Below are 17,927 nucleotides of genomic sequence, written 5' to 3'. Positions count from 1 at the left end.
TCAATTTTAAGTAGCTTCTCGATAAACAGTTTTACATCGCACCTGGACGAGGGAATATGCCGAGAAAATTCAATTTCGTGTCTGCTTGCTCGTGAAAAAAGCCATAATATGGCAAGCGATTTGCAGTTGTGACCTGAAAATGCAATCAGCAATCAGTGGACGGCTGCCACTACTCCAATGTGGTTCTGAAGTCTGCCAACAAGATCGATTATGTTTCCAAGTTAATGAATTCTTTAAACTCCGACAAAGCGGCGGGACAGTCAAGGACATCAGCCAGTGCAGGGAAAATTCAAGAATTGCACTGATTCTGTGTCCATTTTCACCGTGCGGGCGCTGATGAGCTTGAAATGTAACCATCTGATTGCGGTTTGAAGAAATTCTGATTACGGTTTTCCCAACTCTGGTAATCTGTCGCACTAAAGTGATTTCATCAGATATTGTCAAACTTTATTTTTTACACTTTTGCCTTTCTCATACTTTTTCGATGTGCTCCATTTTACTAATGATCACTCCGATGTATTTGACTGAGATATGCCATCGCCCGGTTGGCGATAAATAAATAGTAGTATTTTTTTTAATGAAATATTCAAAACAGCACTTCTATACACTATACACAAAACAATTTTTAGAAGCCACGAATAATTGAAATAATAAAAAAAACAACTGAGCATATGTTACCTTTGGAAACACCTTATCGCACTCATCGCATGGATAGCTTGTCTGGGTTAGTTGTGCGCTATCGCTATCGCCATCGTTACAATGGTTACTGTCGTTAGCATCCGCCTAGCATCGTGAGCAAAGCAACGTCGAGAAAGCAGTCCGCCGAGTCATAATGCAGCGTGACCATCATGAAAAAAGGAAAAACACAGCAGCAGAATAGTAAAGCCAATAGATACAACGAAACAGTAGAGCGAAGAAAAAAACACAAATCTAACAAAGAACGCAACACGTTAGGTCGAACGCGAGGTACTTACGGAGAGCTCATCTGGGCTGAGGAAACTGTTGCTGATCGCTTCGACTGCTCGTTCTCCGGACACAGAAATTAGCTGTTGCCCTTCACTGTTGTTCTGACCGCCGACCTTAATCGGAGAAAGGGTCAACAAATGTGATTCGCCCCCGACGGAAGCATCATTGAACATGTGATTAGACTCGTCCACGCGGTCACTGTTGTCAACGATTGCGTTGAGACTGTGGGTGCTTGAGATACCGTCCAGTAGGCCGGAGTTGTTTGATCCTGCTGTTGATAGAACCGTATTGGGCTGGTGAAGCGATGTGATTGGAGAAACTTGAAATTGGCTCCCGGTAGGAACCGCCTGGGGAGCACCGGACGCTGATGGAAGAATCGCTGCAGGAAGTAGTGCCGTTTGCGATTGCTGGTGATTGTGGTGTGAGCCGTGATTAGATATCGGTACCAGCTTTGGTAACTTGTCGGTTGAGTTTAATACTTTAAGATCTATCTTATTGCCTAGAGCGTTACTGTTTTGGTTCAAAAACAGTTGACTAGTATCAATCAGGTTGTTGTTGGTCAGCTCGAGATTCGAGATTATGATGATGCTGTGAGGTTTGCTGGAATTGTTACCATTCGGTGATGACGTACTGCTGCTGACAATTGTGGAAGCTGCTGACGAAGCAACCTGCATGGTGACCGGTGGATTGATTGTCGACGTAATTGTTTTGTTCGGATGTTTTTTCTTGTTATATTGACGTGGCACATGGATCGGTTGCTCTGGAACCAGCGCTACGTTCGGACTCTGATTCGGGCTGGTAGTTGCGGTCGTTTCTTCCAGTTTCTTGTTTTTCTGGGTTAGCTTTGTGGCCAACGCTTTTGCAATGGCTGGTTTTATCGGCGAAGTTTTTTTCTGACTTATCTGGGTAATAACTTTTTTCTCTGTTTTGTGATCATTCGAAACCGTATAAACGGTGTGAACTTTTCTCAAATGCTTCTCTAATGCGTTGGGATTTTTGAACAGTTTAGCACACACAATACACTTGTACAGTTGCTTTCCGTTAGCCGCATGCACGTCAGTAATCATGTCCTGACTGGAACAAGTGTTCGTTATCGAAATAGAAGGAATGCCGGGCAACGCAGAGGTCAGTGACGGTAACTGCTGTTGCTGCTGCTGCTGCTGATGGTGCATGTAGTCGAGTTCTGGTTCTACATCGATTTCCTGTAGCTGCATTGGCTCTGTTTCCATCATAATGTCACTGCTCTCGTCGGCTAGGAGCAAAGGTTCGCTGTTTGCCGCAATAGGTTCGATACTTGGTTTCAACTCGTCCAGAGGAGTCGGTTCGATTTCTTCGAAAACCGGCTGCTCTTTCGATTCAACTAAAACTTTGTCAACCGAATCTTCCGCCACCGAAACACTCAACACCGACTCGTTTGGGTCCTTGTGAATCTTCATGTGCCGCTGCAGTGACCATGAGTTGGATAGAACTTTCAAACATTGGGGACAATGCAGGTAAGCTGTCTTGGATTTGCGTTCGGTGCATTCGTGATCCTTCAACTCTTCTGCCATTTGGAATAACTAGAATGGGATAGATTCGTTAACATCTAATAGGGGGTAGAAAAAGAGAAACCAACCTTCATGCAAAATACACACAAAAACAGATTGTGCTTTCGCATGTGCTTGTCCAGGTTTGACTTAGTCATATACTTCCGCAGACAAATCTCGCATGGATATTTTTTATCCGTCTCCGGATCAGCTGCAGGCGTGACCACAGTATTGGATGTGGAAGGTGCCGACGTTACCGATGGGACCATGTTCAAACTTTCATTCAGTGTTACCAACGAATCCGTCGACGACGAATACCGACTGTGCAATTTTTCCAATCCCTGCCCACCACTAACACTGATACCGGAGTCTCCCAAATTGCTACCACTGCTACTACCACCATCGTATCCGATCAGATTACTGGTACCGAAAGAATCGAAGGAAATATTCATATCGCTGGCTCCAAGGGAGATATTAATTAAATCAGCCGGACTAAGAGTGTCTTCCGGAAGTGTCTGATAACTGGGATAAGTTGAGTGCACCATCTGCTGGTGCAATGAGTGTTGCTGTTGCATATCTGCATTTTGATGATTTTGAATTTGCCCCTGTGATGAAGACTGCTGATGCTGACTAGAATGATGCATTTGCGAAGGTGGATTAAATTGTCCGTAGTCATCGCACGGTTGTTGCTGTTGCGCAGGCGCTCCGTGCTGGGTGATTAAATCGATATCGAACATGTGGTAGTGGTTAATGTATTTTGGTGACGTGGTTTTCATAAGGCTATCTATCGGTGGTAGAGAAATCTTATCGTAGCTGGAAACCACATCCCCGGATGAAATCGATCCCATGTTGCTATTGTTGTTCAAATCGCTGCCGCCCATCGCGAGAGCAGCCGGCGACGAATGCACACCCGACGTAGACGGAAAGCCTTCGACGTAGTTCTGATTCTGATCGAGATTGAGTCCATAATCGAGACTGACTGACCGAAGAATGTTGTTGCAGATATCGTAGGGACTTGGTTCCAGCAGTGTGGCACCAATTTTAGCCGCGTAACTTTGGGAATACCAAACCCGCAGAATATCGCCCAGTTCGATGTCCTTGACAGCCGTGTAGTATATCTCGTCATTTTCCTAGGAACAGGAGAAATTCAAAGTTATTTTCAATCGAAAATGTTTTTTAATTTTGCTATTAATATAATTCTTTGATAAACTAGGATTTTTTTTCGCAGCTTACTATCTGGTAGAGTGTAAAGAAAAGGATCACTCAATATGACAAAGAATTTCTATAATTGCTACCAACTCCAACAGTAGTTTTCATCTACTGTAGTAGTATGTAAAGACTGTCCCAGAAAGTATGGACGCAACCAAAAACCGCTGCCATTTCGCAATGGTTCAGAATCTGTCAATTTTCATGGCTGCGTCCTGTTGTTTACACTCTTCTCTAACCACTTGTGCAGTTGTTTATTCGTTTTCATTAGTTTGTTTCGAAACACGTGGACTATCAGCAGAACAAGGTCGAAAAATTGTGTACAAATGGTGCACAGAACGCGGACTGTCACTGAGAAAGATAGCAAAAATGGAAGGAGTAAGTGAAAAAGCCGTGCGAAATGCAATCAGGAAGTTCGGTGAGGATAACACTTTTGAGGATAAACCGAAAACGGGTCGAAAAAAAAGTCCTGCTAACCCTCAGTTGGATAAACGTATACTGAAGGCGTTCGAGCAAAAGAAGAAGGTTTCAGTTCGGGATGTGGCCAAAAAAGTGGGCATGATTCGAAGCCACAAGGATCCTGTTGTCTTCTGGCCAGATCTAGCTTCTTGTCACTACTCGAAATTAACGGTAGAATGGTATACTACCAAAAATGTCACTTTCGTCCCAAAAGACATGAGTCCACCAAATTACCCACAACTTCGACCAATTGAGGAATTTTGATTAATTAACGAAAGCACATCTTAGGAAACATGTCTCGGCAGCCGAAACCATTCAACAGTTCGGAAAAGATTGGAAAAAAAAGTGTCAAAGCTTGTCGCCTAGAAGTCTGTACGGAATTTAATGAGGAACGTTCGCAAGAAGGTGCGCCAGCTAGTCTACAGTGGCTAAGTAGCAAATGTTGAGAATAATATTCTGTTGTTGTAGTCTAATATTATCAGTATATCGAACAAAATCTGAATATCTAACAATGTGAATTATTTACAGCGAAAACAAAGTGCGGCCATACTTTCTGGGACAGTCTTTATCAAACAGTTTAAATTTATCGTCCAGCAAAATTTTATCCCTCCAAGAATTGATATGTGAATTGAAATTATTTCTTGCAGTCATGAATTCACCCGAGTTTAAGCCACATTAAGACTGCAGAAGCACCAAAGGACATAAGTTACTCGCATTACACTCCAAATTTATTATTTAACTATCTAACTCAGTACTTTGTTTGAGGTAATCTAATAATGATCAAGCACAATTTTAACAATTTACAGTTATTTAGTTTGATAATTCATAATAAAAATTTCAGCACGTTCTAAAAGTCCGCGTCCATCGTCACTTAGAACATTTTTTTCAATTATTGTCAATTAATGAAACTTTCTACATATTTTTACTCAACCCCAAAACTTTCGTTTTTTTTTTTACTTTGGGGATGTTTTACAATTACAAAATGGCGGACTTTTTCGTGAAAAATCGTAGTTTTGACTTTGAACAACCACCAAAAATTATAAAATCAAATAAAAACAAAGGGATCTGGAAAAACATCTACTGAAACTATGGTGCTTTAATTGATTGACTTATGATAATTCTACACTGAGATACAGTGGACACCGCAAGTCATGATATCGAAAACACGTCCTCAAAAATACTTTTTCACCGACTTATTATAATTGAATATTGAAGCAGCCTTGAGTTCAATTTAGAAGATGTTTTAGGTTTTTCGCAGAGTCGTTTTCATTGTTTGAATGAAATTTCAGTTGCTAGCTACCCTGTTATTTCGGAACTGCAAGTCGATCGAAAAGAAAAACAGTAATCCTAATCCTTTGAAACTAAACGTGTGTAAATCCACAAGAAATAATATTATTTGGTCATCGACTATTAAAATCTATAAACAAGATCAATTTATGTGAAATTGACATTTTTACAATCACGTTGTATGTGCGGAACCAGATGTTTTTATGCACTTATCGCATCTAAATTAAATTATCTAGACATTGTCAGGATAGATTTTTGATCCATGCTTTTGAAGGCGTTTTCATCTATGCAATTTTTCCTTCAGAAAAAATACTTTCCCGACCGCTAAAGTCAAGTAACGTGATACTGGTGATAGGAAAAATCAAGTGAAGTGACATGTAAATGAAGTGAATGTGAAAGTGGAAGTGAATGTGAAAGTGGAAGTGAAAACGGTAATAAGGGCCAATAAATCATTCTGAATCTTTCACAGAATAATCTAAACTAATTTCCTGAGAGATTGTCAGTTGAGTTTTTGGATATTCGTAACCGTTTCTAAAAAAAATTGAAGACTTGGACCTGGTCTCATCCTTTTCCTGATGGCAAGGGAAGGATAAAAGAAACATGGAATGGTATTGCGAAGTTGGTGAGGTGGGAAAACAGTACAACACGAACAGAAAGAAATCGCGAAATGATGTTGAACGATTTGCAGGTACCAAAATGCACATTCAATAAAACCTCCAATCTCCGAGAGGATTCAAAGAATTTACAAAAACGACACTATTCTGCATTCCCAGCAGAATGCAGAACGATTCGCAATATGTAAGAGCAGAAATAAATTCGACACCCCATGAGGGATGCCAAACAATCTGCTGAAATTATTTAGGGTACATACAGAATGAATTCATTCACTCCATGAAGAACGATGAACCCCTCCATCTATAGCTCCTTACCACATTGGGTGAGAAACAATAGAATGTCCTTCAATGTTTCGTCTTTGACTCATCAGTGCATAACAGTTTATGTTGAGTTGTTATGTAACATAAACCGCTGATAAGTCAAAGACGAAACGTAAACATATTCAAAACTGGTATTTAGAGATTTTGACAACGCATCGTTACCGGTTTGTGCTACGCGCACAGAACAATTTTCTAATTTTTACATTTCGTCTACGACTCACAGGTGCATTAGCAGTTTATGTTGAGCTGGTAACAATACAATTAACTACCTATGCGGTACTAAAACCCCTAAATAACTATTATTTATTGACGGCAAAAACGGTTTTGCAAACATCATTAAGTGAACATCTGCTTAGTGGCTAATGTTAAACAATTAGGTTGCGTTAGCAGTTCAACATAAACTGCGAATGTACTGATGAATCAAAAACGAAACGCAAAAAAAAAACAAATTGAGTAAATCTGTAATAATCAAAACATTGTACGATTATGGTTATGTATCTACACGGTTAATATTGATTTTCGAGTTACCATCGCCTTCTTCAAACTATTATTCCAGAGAAAATACATTAACTCAACAAATTTTCGCATTGGGTTGTGACAAGACAATGATTGCTTTGATCAAACCGAATATTGAATGCTAATGCTAACATGCTCAGACGTTTGTAGATGTTTTTTTTTTCTCTACCAAGACATGGTTTGCTACAACAGCCATGCAAACCCGATTCTAAAATATAAGCAAGATTAAATAAATCTGACAGTCTGTGACCGCCGATTAATCTTTCCAACCGAAAACTATCCTTAAATGGCAGTATCTATCACTGCTCGGGCTCACTGACCTGATAGCAGATCAGATTCTGCTCGTTGGAGAACCGTGCCAGACTAACGTGGATCATCCAGTTGCACTTGCTTTCGTTCCTGGTATCCAGATACACGTTCCGCCCGTTGAACAGCGTTTGAAGATCGAAATCGAACTCGTTGCCATAGTAGAATGGGGTCGCGAACAGCACCAGCGGAAATGGGATGTTCTTGATCGGTGCGTAAGATTTCTGTGCCAACAGCGGTCCGAAGCGTGTTCCTTTTGCAAACTTTTGGGACGTCACCACACAGCTGGACCCGTCGGCAGCATCCATTATCAGGAGCCCATTGGGTACGGATGACCTTGACAGGTTAAGTGAGGGCTTATCTTTGATCTGATTGTTGGTCGATGGTCGATCGTTGAGTGGGTGGTCGCGCAGCACGTAGGATGAAATGGAACAGAGCAGAAAAATGGATTAATCGAAGAATGTTGTTTTGACTGTCGGTACGCATCGGGAGGGAGAAAAACATCATCTCTTGGATCCGTCCATTTGCAAAGTGGCTGCTGCAACATGGGGATAAAAATATTGACTTTTTTCGCCGAGCTGCGCAAAGACTAGCTAATGGCGAACGGACTGCGCACATGTTGTCATGGACATTAAAATGCGTAAATTATATAATTTATTCAGGTCAAGTTGCACTTCCTGTGCTTCGGGCTGCTAGGGCTTAGGGCGCCCCACCAGTTGGCGCCCCGTTGGGGTAGATTTTCACTCAGCAAACGGTCGGATCCGACAATACTTCCATAAATGGTATTAAATGGCCAGGCACTAACTTGGATCTACTTACATGATCTCCCTTGGCAAACTCTGGACAATTTTGGGTGTAGTGCGATGCTCCACAGATGCTGCATACTAGTATCATGATGGATCGAGCCCAGCGGTGGGTTCGAAATGCGTCGTTTTGCGGATAAGGTTGGTTCGGTCCGGAACCACGATCAGCAGCACAGGAAATTGACGAGATTCGTAGACGGCAGACACCACCGAGAAACAGAGAGAAAAGATCCAGGGATTTTGTAGTACTCGTTCCAGTTTTTCGCCCGAGGACAGCGAGAGCGAGAGTGTTTTGCCAGAGCCGTACCAGTACCAGCACCAGCAGCTTAGCACTGACGGCACACGGGACCCACACACAGAGCCGTGTCCACCACCCAAGCTCGCATAGGAATGGTGGGTTTTCGTTGGCGAACGCAAATGACACAGACCAATCAAGCTAATGTGTGTGAGAAAACCCAAGTTGTGCGGAAAAATAAGTCAGAAAATGGATACCACTTTTCCCTGTTCGCTTTCCCAAGACTTGACAAATGGGTTCAAATGGAACGTCTAATTGACCCCTTTCGAGCCATTTTCCAGCCATAAAAACATTGTACAAACGACCTAATTACACTCCAGTGTATTCTGGTAGGTTCCATTTTGTGTACTAATGATCACTGACGTTGAAAGTTGCTAATCCGGAAAAGGGATCTTATTTTCCGACCGAACCCGTTTGGCTGCGGCTGCTGATGCTGGCTTCTGGGGACACCTTTTGGTAGATTCCAAGTAGGCACTGGTACTGTAACTGCTTACCATTTTCGACTAATTGCACATTGCCACTTAGTACAGATAATGCATCAAAACAAATATTGGTTGATAAGTCACTCATAACTGAGGCCAAAGAGCCCGACTTTTCACTGTGCCTAATTACACTATTCTTTTTGGTACAATTGGATCGCGCAGAAAGCCAATACCCGTGGGTTAAGAAATAAATAAATAAAAAGACTAAAGGAAAAGAGCAGAGAGGAAAAAGACCGAACTATGGTGAATTCAGCCAAGAAAATACGCTTATACTAATCCATTTTTTCCGCTGTCTCTCAAACCCCTGTCCATATGTAATAACTATATACACTAAAGTGATCGAAAGTACAGACACGCATATATGCATGCGCATAGATCTTACTTTTCCATATTTACAGTCAATTAAATGGCCCCCGTCCTATGCGAACACGAGACATTACACACCCACATTTACAGAATAGTAGTGTCAAATGCAGTCGTGGAATATGCATGAGCGCCACCACACCATCAATCGATGAATCGGGTGACCATCGGAGTTCGGCTCATTAAAAGTTGACTTAAGCTGCAGCGGTAGTGGTATAATAATGAAAGCGGCGAACTAATGAAGCAATTTTACTATAAAACTTGCTAGAAATGTTATCGAAATGTAAAATGATACTTCTATAGGATATCGATGCAACTGATTCAGGACACGGCAGCAAATACTTAAGGGCGGAGTAGAGTCTAAATGATGAAAAAAATCATCATTTTTGCGATTTTTATTAGAAATATCGTGCAACAAAATAAATTCAAAGGTTTTGCATGATAAAAAGAATCATTCGAATAACATTTTGTAATTTTTTCGTGGAAAAATATTGAGAAATAAGTCGGTGAAGAGGTATTTTTGTGAACGCTTCCTAAAAATCATGATTTGCGGTGTCCACTGTATCTCAGTGCAAACTAATCAGAAGTGAACTAATCAAAGCAACATAGATAGAGCAGAAGGTTTCCTAGACTCCAACGTTTCTGTTTGATTATTTTTGATTTTGTGAATTTTTGGTGGTTGCTCAAAGAGAAAACTACGATTTTTCACGAAAAAAATCCGCCATGTTGTAGCTGTACAACCTCCCCAAAGTAACAAACAACAAAAAGGATCTGGTTTTTATATGTAGAAAGTGTGTGCCAAATTTGAACGAAATTGGTGCAGTAATTTTTGAACGACGATCGACACGGACTTCCAAAATCTGCTTTCGAGAAAAACGCGTTTAAAGTTTTTTGTCTATAAAATCAATGTAAACAATTCATTACTCAAAGGAGCCCGTAGGGTCTAACATTTTCGAAAATTCCTATTTATTCTCTTATAACTTGTTATAATGAAACATTTCAAGTATATTTTGTCAAGTTTTTAAAACGAACAAAGCAGAAATCTTGAGCCTGTGTGTCGATCTCTTACTTCTTCGCAGTATGAGATAAGCAAAGATAAAGGCCCATAATTTGCTGAGTTTTGTTCCTAGTGGCTTGAAAATTTCACAGAATATTCTTGAAATATTTTACTATGAGAAAATACAAAGAAAATAATAAATTATTTTTCAAAAGTGTTAGACCCTACCCGCCCCTTGAAAACTGATTCTATTAAAATATATATATATGGAAAGTCCTTCCCTCAATGTACGGAATTTCAGTGCAAAATGGAATGCAAAAACCATTGGAATATTTCACAATTTATCGGTGAAATGAAATTGATTTATAGGGTAACAGAGGTATTTTGGCCACTTCATATATTTTGTCCCACCTAACAAACTTTATGGATTTAAGCGATGTTAAGTAACCCATGTTGCATCAATTTTAAGCTAATTAAATTAAATTACCTATTGCGGAAGAGTTTTTCAAAGATATTATAACATTTGGTGGATATTTTCACAAAGTGGACCAAAATACCTCTGTTACCCTACGTATTCGTTAATATCGATTCATTTATCAAGGAATCGAATCGAATCCGATTTGTTTGCAAAAAGTACCAGAACACAAACGAATTATAAAAACATGTTTTAAATATGTTTGATTTAATTTCAATCGAAATCGTCATACATATTGTAGAAATATTTCTATTTAGATCGTTTAGTCGAATGACTAATAAAATCATAAAGTGTGTCATAATGTCAGACTTAATATTAATACACTTTTTAAGACTGCAATAGGAGGACGAAAATTTTAATAGGGTTATTGTACCAATAGTCATCTTATAAGAAGCTATTATTTTGCTATATTTTTTTTTGTCGATATATCAACGAATTTTGATATATCAACGAATTTTGACAAAATCGAATACAATATCTTTACTTCGGCTCTAAGAAGCAATACCGCAGAAGAAATAGTTTGAAAATTGTTAAACAGTGCTCTTACCCTTAAGATTAATCTACCTAACAGAGACAACAGATCTCACTCTCACTATTGATTTTTGTATATGAGATGATTACAGGAGCTGCGTTGACTACTGGAGTAATAGAATTGCTGGAAAACACGACTTCCGAATGGAGCCGCGGAGACCCATAACGGCCCTTATTACTGGTATCACTACACGAGGAAAACCAAGTGAAGTGATTGTGACTCTTATTGTCGGTATCACTTCACAGTGAAAATCAAGTGAAGTGCATGTAGGTCCTTATTACCGAAGTAACTTCAGAGAAACAGTAATTACTTGGATGAGCTTGATGTTTCTATGAACATCATGTCACCAACATTTTGTTGGAAAACATTATTTTTTTGACTGCAGTTATCACAATACTGTGCGTGATACTGGTAATAGGTAAAATCAAGTGAAGTGATATGAGAGTGGCATGATTGTGAAAGTGGAAGTGACATGAATGTGAAAGTATGATATATGTGTGTGTGTCATTGTCAAAAAAAACTTTACAGTTCAACTTTTTCGGAGAGTCAACGGAGATTTTCTCGAAGATGACTCAACGAATTTCGATATACTCAGACTGTTCTGCACGCCGAGTACAAGTGGGATAATGGTTTTATTATTTTCCTTTCACAACTTCAGATTCCTTAACAAATCATAAAAAAAACATTCCAATTGTGGAAATCTGTGTTCGGAGCTCGAACATACGAAAAATGACTTGTAAGACCGGTGCAATCAGATTGCCGTGCGAAAATTTGTATCAGTTCACTTATCAGAAGTTAGTATCGAAATATATACAATAACGTTGAGTCAAACCGGAACATCAGTATTATTCTACAAGACGCAAGAAATACGTTTACCGCAAACCGAAGATAAGTAAATATAAAATATTTGAACTTTATTTTTCAATCCATTTCAGAATCGCACTTATATACAGAATTCATTTTTGTTCTTTTATAATGAATTTTTAAAGTTAAACTTTTTTAATTGTTCGCCAAATCTTTATATATTCGCCACTGCTGAATTTGTTCCAAGTCATTTAACCCTTGTTGCCAATTAGCGTACATGTTATGAAACAATACGCCGTCATATTTTGGACATTCGAGTAAATCCTTTACTTCTATGTTCAGTGCTTTGAAGGCCTTAGCAAAGTGCGTGTAAAACTTGATGAACATAAAAGACACATGAAATGCGCGGTAATCAAGTTTCTTAGGATATGGAATCTGGTCGAAATTGTAGGTTTTGAAGTGCACATCGAAAGCCACCCGTAAAAACAGGTCTCCTTCGAATAATTTGATTATTTTTTTCTCAAGCAGAAAATAGACAGTAACTACGGTCTCCCGTAAGGCGGCTGGAACCTGTTGAAGTAGTCGAATGTCTAGAGTGTCGGATACAATCCAACAATAAAGTCTCATCTTCGTGTCGTGCAGACTGGCACGAACTTCCGGATTTGTTGACAGTAAATCAAGCAACGGTGGTGGTGCGATGTGTTTCGGAAACACGACTGGATATTCTTGAAGGGAATGACCGGCATCATGATTGAGTTTGATGACTACACTGCAGGTAGAGCTATTGGGTAACAATTGATGATGATATAGGATGACGCCTGCCTGTCGCAGCACTACTTCTAGAGCAATATTTGGAAATTGTGCACCTAGTTCCGGTTGGCGCATATCCAAAAAGAACGTTGTAACATTTACTGGATGTCCGACCCAAAGTTGATAGATGAATGTATTTTCCAAATTTATAATTTGTTCTAGTACAGGATCAACTTTTGAACCTGGCTCTGGTGCAGGATAATTCTGCAATTTGGAATAAATAAAAACGTTCAACATTATCAAAAGGATACTGACAAAGTACTTACAGTGTCGTAAAACTCTAAACTCTTCTGGAAACGATAGATCAAATCATCATTTATTGCTACCCTTCCAAATACCCGAGACAGCACGGTCTGGAGACGTTCGCCGATTGGAATATTTCGCACAAAATTAGCCAACTTGTGAAATTTATTCAAATTTCTCGGACCTAACGTATTGTGAAAGTGTTTAACTTCGTCGTACTTGATAATATCATTTCCGCCTAGCGTTGCAAACATGGGCATCTGTTTGTAGTTTAGACGTAAATGTTGAACGAGGGCCGGACGGTTATACTCGTAGGTTGTGAGAGTTTCCAAATCAATATCTTTAGAAGACCAATATCGCCAAGCACCTTCAAAGATCATAAAATCCGTGTCATTTGAAATGACAGCTATTGCTCGAACCGCGTTCGCATAAGCAGCCAATTCTTGGTCACATTCGCGATCAATTGCAGTCCTCAAAGAGCCATATTTCATCCCGACTTGTTTTACCGGGTACAAGGTGTTCGATGGTATAGTTCTTGCGAATCGTTTTACGATATCCCGAAGATCCATAGACCTTACTGCATCTGTAATTTGCATCATGTCCTGATACTTATTATCTTGACGCGTGGCCCAGGTGTCATATTTGGTGTCCTGAACCGGTCCGTCATAATAAAACGCCAAAGTAACATTAAGATTTTTTAGCCTTGTGTAAAACTGATCCAGCACATATTCTGCCCTATTAAAGCGTCCCCCGCAGAGTAATCCAGCGAGATCTAGCTGGCACACAGGATAGTACAGGGACATTAAATCGATAACGATGACCGGAGGAACAAAGGTTTGAGAATTTTTGTTATTTGTGTACTTCCTGTTAACCGAGGAAAACGAATGTGATTAATTGGAAAATGAATAAATGTCACTCTAATTTACTTGATTTCTTCTTCGATGTTGATTTGAAAATATCCATTGGGAACATTTTGCCGGACAAACGTTTCCAGATGACGAATCCCCATCGTTGTTTATATTATGAATACCTTTTTGTATCATGCACTGAATACGCACTACGCAGAGACATCAGCAGAGTTGCCAATGTTTCAGATTTATTTGGTAGATGCAAGATTATTCTCAATTCGACAGACACTCAACCAAACCCCAAATCGTTTGCCAGATTTCACTAGATTTTTTCCCCAAAGAAATATATGCATTCTCAGATTATAATTGTCTTGATTTGTTAAAATATTTCTTTTGTCAGACTGTGTTTTCCGAATTGGACATATTTCATTTAGTTAATCTTGGCACCCCTGGATATCAGGCTAATTCTCGACGGTTGTTTTTATCAGTCATCTTCACGCAGAGAAATGGGGCATGTTTCAAATAACAAAACAATTAGTACATTTTTGAATTTCGACAAAAGGGCCAAACTGCAAATGAGAGTCTCTCTTTGTTTACTTTCTCTTTTGATTGTTACGGAGCCATTATTGCAAATTCTTCAAAGTTTCCAATATAAATCGAAAGATTGTAGTTTTACCTTGAAAGTTTTGCGAAGAGTAAAGCGTAAAATGTATAATCAATTCGGTAAATCGTGAAAGAAAAAGTAAACAAAGAGAAACTGTCATTTTCAGTTAGGCCCTTTTATCGTGGGACGGTTGATTTAATTTATGTTCATTTCAAGCGCGAATATAAATGTTTTGTAATAATTTATCCCATCAACATCAACAACGATCTCTGTTTGATTTGAATCAAAATTTTGGTCTAACCAAACAAAAAATATATTTGTTCATGCGAAGTTTTTTGTAGAAATTAACTATCTATTTATTATGTGTCGACCAAAGTTGATTTGATATTATCGAAATGTCCACATTGACTTGATTCTGATATATCTTTATGTCACGAAAAAAAAGATTCAATTTATCAAAGAACATATTTGTGTAATGATACAACTAAGTTTACTGTTTAAATGAACAGTAATAGTTTTATTTCTTATACACGAGAGCGATTTTTTCCGCGTGAATAAATCACAACATTTTTTGTTCGGCGGAAAAGTTTGTACGCGTTTTCTAAGAAAAATTTCATCCGCTCTTTTCAACAATTCGATCGTATGTATTGATATTTAAGAATATTTTGGAAAATTGCATAACATTACATAACAAATTTTCTTTAGAAACAATACTATCTTGACCGGACTGATGGAGCACCGAATCGTTGGATGCTATAAAAATTAACAAAAAACTGGATTTGATTGTGAAATGGGAATAAATCGATCATCTTGCGACATAACGGTTAAATGTTTAAAAAAATATAATTCAAAAAATGCTTTTCAGAAATTCGAAAACGAATATCAATCAAAATAAAAGTATTATCAAAACTTACCTTGTAAATATGTTTGAAAGAAATCATTTTATTCTTAAAAACAAACAAAAATGAATGATTTCAAAAATTAAAAGCGTTAGTTGAAAGGAAATTTATTTCAACTAAAAGGTTTGTGAATTTAAAGCGCAACAATTGTTAACTTCATCAAAAGTTCGTTAATTTATTTGTTTGTCAAGAAATTGACAGGAACGCTCAAGTAAAATATTTGTTATTTTTATCAAAATGTCGCTTGAAACAAACTAATCCGCTGAGAAAAATTAATTGTCATGTTTTGTAGTTTCTAAAATCAATATTTGCTAAATCAAACCAGATTTTCTATTGTCACTATTTCAATAAAAAAGAATCATTGTGTGCAACCCGAAATAAGATATTTTTACAATTTTTTTCTCTGCGTGTTAAGTCTTGACCAGAGTTGCCATTAAAATATCTGTATTTCGACTTAAAATATCTGTGTCCCGTCTGTGTTGCATATTCTCAATCATAATCTGTGATAATCGGTGAAACATTTTGAAAATTTGCCATTTTGATCATTTTCATGCAATATTCAAAAATAGTCTAATGAAATCTGTGAATTTTGATAAAATCTGTGATCTGTGACATATAATCTGTGTAGCAAAATAAAAAGAATCTGTGAATATGGTAACTCTGGTCTTGACAGACAGAACACAGAACCAAAATATTTCCCGTTAAATGTGCGGTAATTCATGCCGTTTTTTTGACTCTATATTCAGCTCCGTTTCTTAATATCTTAAATCATGATTATTATATCCAGAAGGTTGATTGCCGAAAATTTCAGCCTGTACAACGCGGCTCGTAGATTAGGTAAGACTTCATAACAATAACTCACTGCAAATTCAACACATGTAATGATGTTTACAGAGTTTCTCAGTTCACCTGGAGTCACATATTCAACCAAACCAAGCTTAGATCCAAATGCAAAAAATGCTACGACCTCACACACTCACTCCCGAACCGGGAATCCGGTAGCAATAGGTGCGGAACGCAAAAGTATAGTTCCACCAGAATATCGATTTATCTATCAGGAATTCCTACCAGATCCTAAGATTGAATGGCGTAATCCAATCCGCGAAAAGCTAGAGCGTATGGATATGCTAGACCGTCGTTCGAATATTGACATACCTGAGTTCTACGTCGGTTCAGTCATAGCAGTGACGAGTTCGGATATGCATGCCGTTGGCAAGACTTCCCGCTTCGTTGGTATTTGCATCTTGCGAGAAAAATGTGGACTGAGGGCCAGATTCATATTGCGAAATGTGGTCGATAAGCAGGGAATTGAAATTAGTTATGATTTGTATGATCCCACCCTGCTGAAGATTGAAGTACTTCGGCTCGAAAAACGAGTGGATGATCATTTGCTCTACCTGCGTGACGCCCTCGATGAGTACAGCACATTCGATTTAAACATGGAGCCCGAGATATTGCCCGATGGAGTGCCTGTTCCGGTGAACGATGTCAAGGTAACACTGAAACCGAGGCCCTGGTACGACCGCTGGGAACGTCACAATCTGCAGGGCGTTGCCAACATTGATGAGCACACTAACACGAAAAAGCGATTGAAGGCGGAAAAATTAGCGACTCCGTGGGAACGGTTTGACCTGATGAAAGAATACAGAAGGACGATTCCGGAAGAGGAACAGAAGCAGGTCTTTACCGAGGTGTACTCCCAGTTACATCAGTTGGAACTGGCCCGTAAGAAGATGAAGAAAAAGCGTACGTTTGTCAAACCGACTAAACTTGCTTAACTGAACAAATAATATTAGAATAGGACATAGTTTGTTTGCAGTGAATTAGTTCTTAAAAGAAATTGCTGATTTTGCTGTCGCTTACACTGGTTGTGGTCCATTATAAAGATCAAGGTGGTTAAAGAATTTGTACTTTGAAACTTACCTTACTTACCTAACAGCTATAGGCCTGGGGTGTCCTTTGCTGTATCAAGCATACGTATCCACATAACTCGGTCCATGGCTACTCGTCGCCAGCCACTCAAGGCACGGATGCTGCTGAGATCACCCTCCACTTGATCGATCAACTTGCTCGCTGCGCTCCTCTTCTTGTACCAGTCGGATTAGATTCAAGAACCTTTTTCACTGGGCTGTCGTCCGACATTTTTATGACATGCCCAGCCCATCGTAGACGTCCGATTTTAGCTGTCCGTACGATGGGTGGTTCTCCTAGCAGCTGTTGCAATTCGTGATTCATACGCCGTCTCCACGTTCCATCTTCCATCTGCACTCCGCCATAGATGGTTCTCAGTACTTTTCTTTCGAAAACACTGAGGGCGTGTTGGTCCTCTGCCAACACAGTCCCGGTCTCGTGACCATAGAGAACAACCGGTCTAATAAGCGTTTTGTAGATGGTCAATTGCGTGCGGTGGCGTACTTTCCTCGATCGAAGGGTTTTTCTAAGTCCAAAGTACGCACAATTCCCTGCCAAAATACGTCTCTGTATTTCTCTGCTGGTGTCATTGTCGGCGGTCACCAGTGAGCCCAAATACACGAGCTCGTCAACCATCTCGATATCGTCACCGTCTATCAA

At 39.2% G+C, this 17,927-nt stretch overlaps 3 protein-coding genes across 5 annotated transcripts in view; 1 reads left to right on the top strand and 2 right to left on the bottom strand.

Moving 5' to 3' along the window:
* Nucleotides 1-9,521, bottom strand: part of LOC131427293 (uncharacterized) — a 30,649-nt gene extending 21,128 nt beyond the window's left edge. For 2 of the 3 annotated variants that reach the window (XR_009229253.1, XM_058590348.1), the window contains exons 1-6: nucleotides 8,794-9,521; nucleotides 8,021-8,085; nucleotides 7,216-7,569; nucleotides 2,582-3,622; nucleotides 975-2,525; nucleotides 679-783 (exon numbers count right to left, since the gene is read on the bottom strand). Coding sequence is in view for 2 of the 3 variants with exons in the window: in XM_058590348.1 (XP_058446331.1) it covers nucleotides 679-783; nucleotides 975-2,525; nucleotides 2,582-3,622; nucleotides 7,216-7,569; nucleotides 8,021-8,085; nucleotides 8,794-8,869 (3,192 nt within the window). In the remaining variant the exon portion in view is untranslated. The remainder of the gene's footprint in view (nucleotides 1-678; nucleotides 784-974; nucleotides 2,526-2,581; nucleotides 3,623-7,215; nucleotides 7,570-8,020; nucleotides 8,086-8,793) is intronic. The other variant, XM_058590349.1, reaches the window with a different exon arrangement.
* Nucleotides 9,522-11,847: 2,326 nt separating this feature from the next.
* Nucleotides 11,848-14,081, bottom strand: LOC131431985 (uncharacterized). The gene is made up of 3 exons (XM_058597990.1): nucleotides 13,932-14,081; nucleotides 13,029-13,869; nucleotides 11,848-12,966 (listed from the first exon to the last, which is right to left on the bottom strand). Exons 1-3 carry the CDS (start codon nucleotides 14,012-14,014, stop codon nucleotides 12,148-12,150), a joined length of 1,743 nt encoding a protein of 580 aa, XP_058453973.1. The 5' UTR covers nucleotides 14,015-14,081; the 3' UTR covers nucleotides 11,848-12,147.
* Nucleotides 14,082-16,025: 1,944 nt separating this feature from the next.
* On the top strand, nucleotides 16,026-17,159 carry LOC131431396 (large ribosomal subunit protein bL19m). Its single transcript, XM_058597077.1, has 2 exons — nucleotides 16,026-16,193; nucleotides 16,251-17,159. Exons 1-2 carry the CDS (start codon nucleotides 16,127-16,129, stop codon nucleotides 17,132-17,134), a joined length of 951 nt encoding a protein of 316 aa, XP_058453060.1. The 5' UTR covers nucleotides 16,026-16,126; the 3' UTR covers nucleotides 17,135-17,159.
* The last annotated feature ends 768 nt before the right edge of the window (nucleotides 17,160-17,927 follow it).

Source organism: Malaya genurostris, chromosome 2 (genome assembly GCF_030247185.1).
Source record: "Malaya genurostris strain Urasoe2022 chromosome 2, Malgen_1.1, whole genome shotgun sequence".
NCBI classification, from domain to species: domain Eukaryota; kingdom Metazoa; phylum Arthropoda; class Insecta; order Diptera; family Culicidae; genus Malaya; species Malaya genurostris.
The sequence above is the reverse complement of the archived record's forward strand: the minus strand, read 5'-3'. Positions and strand labels throughout refer to the sequence as shown.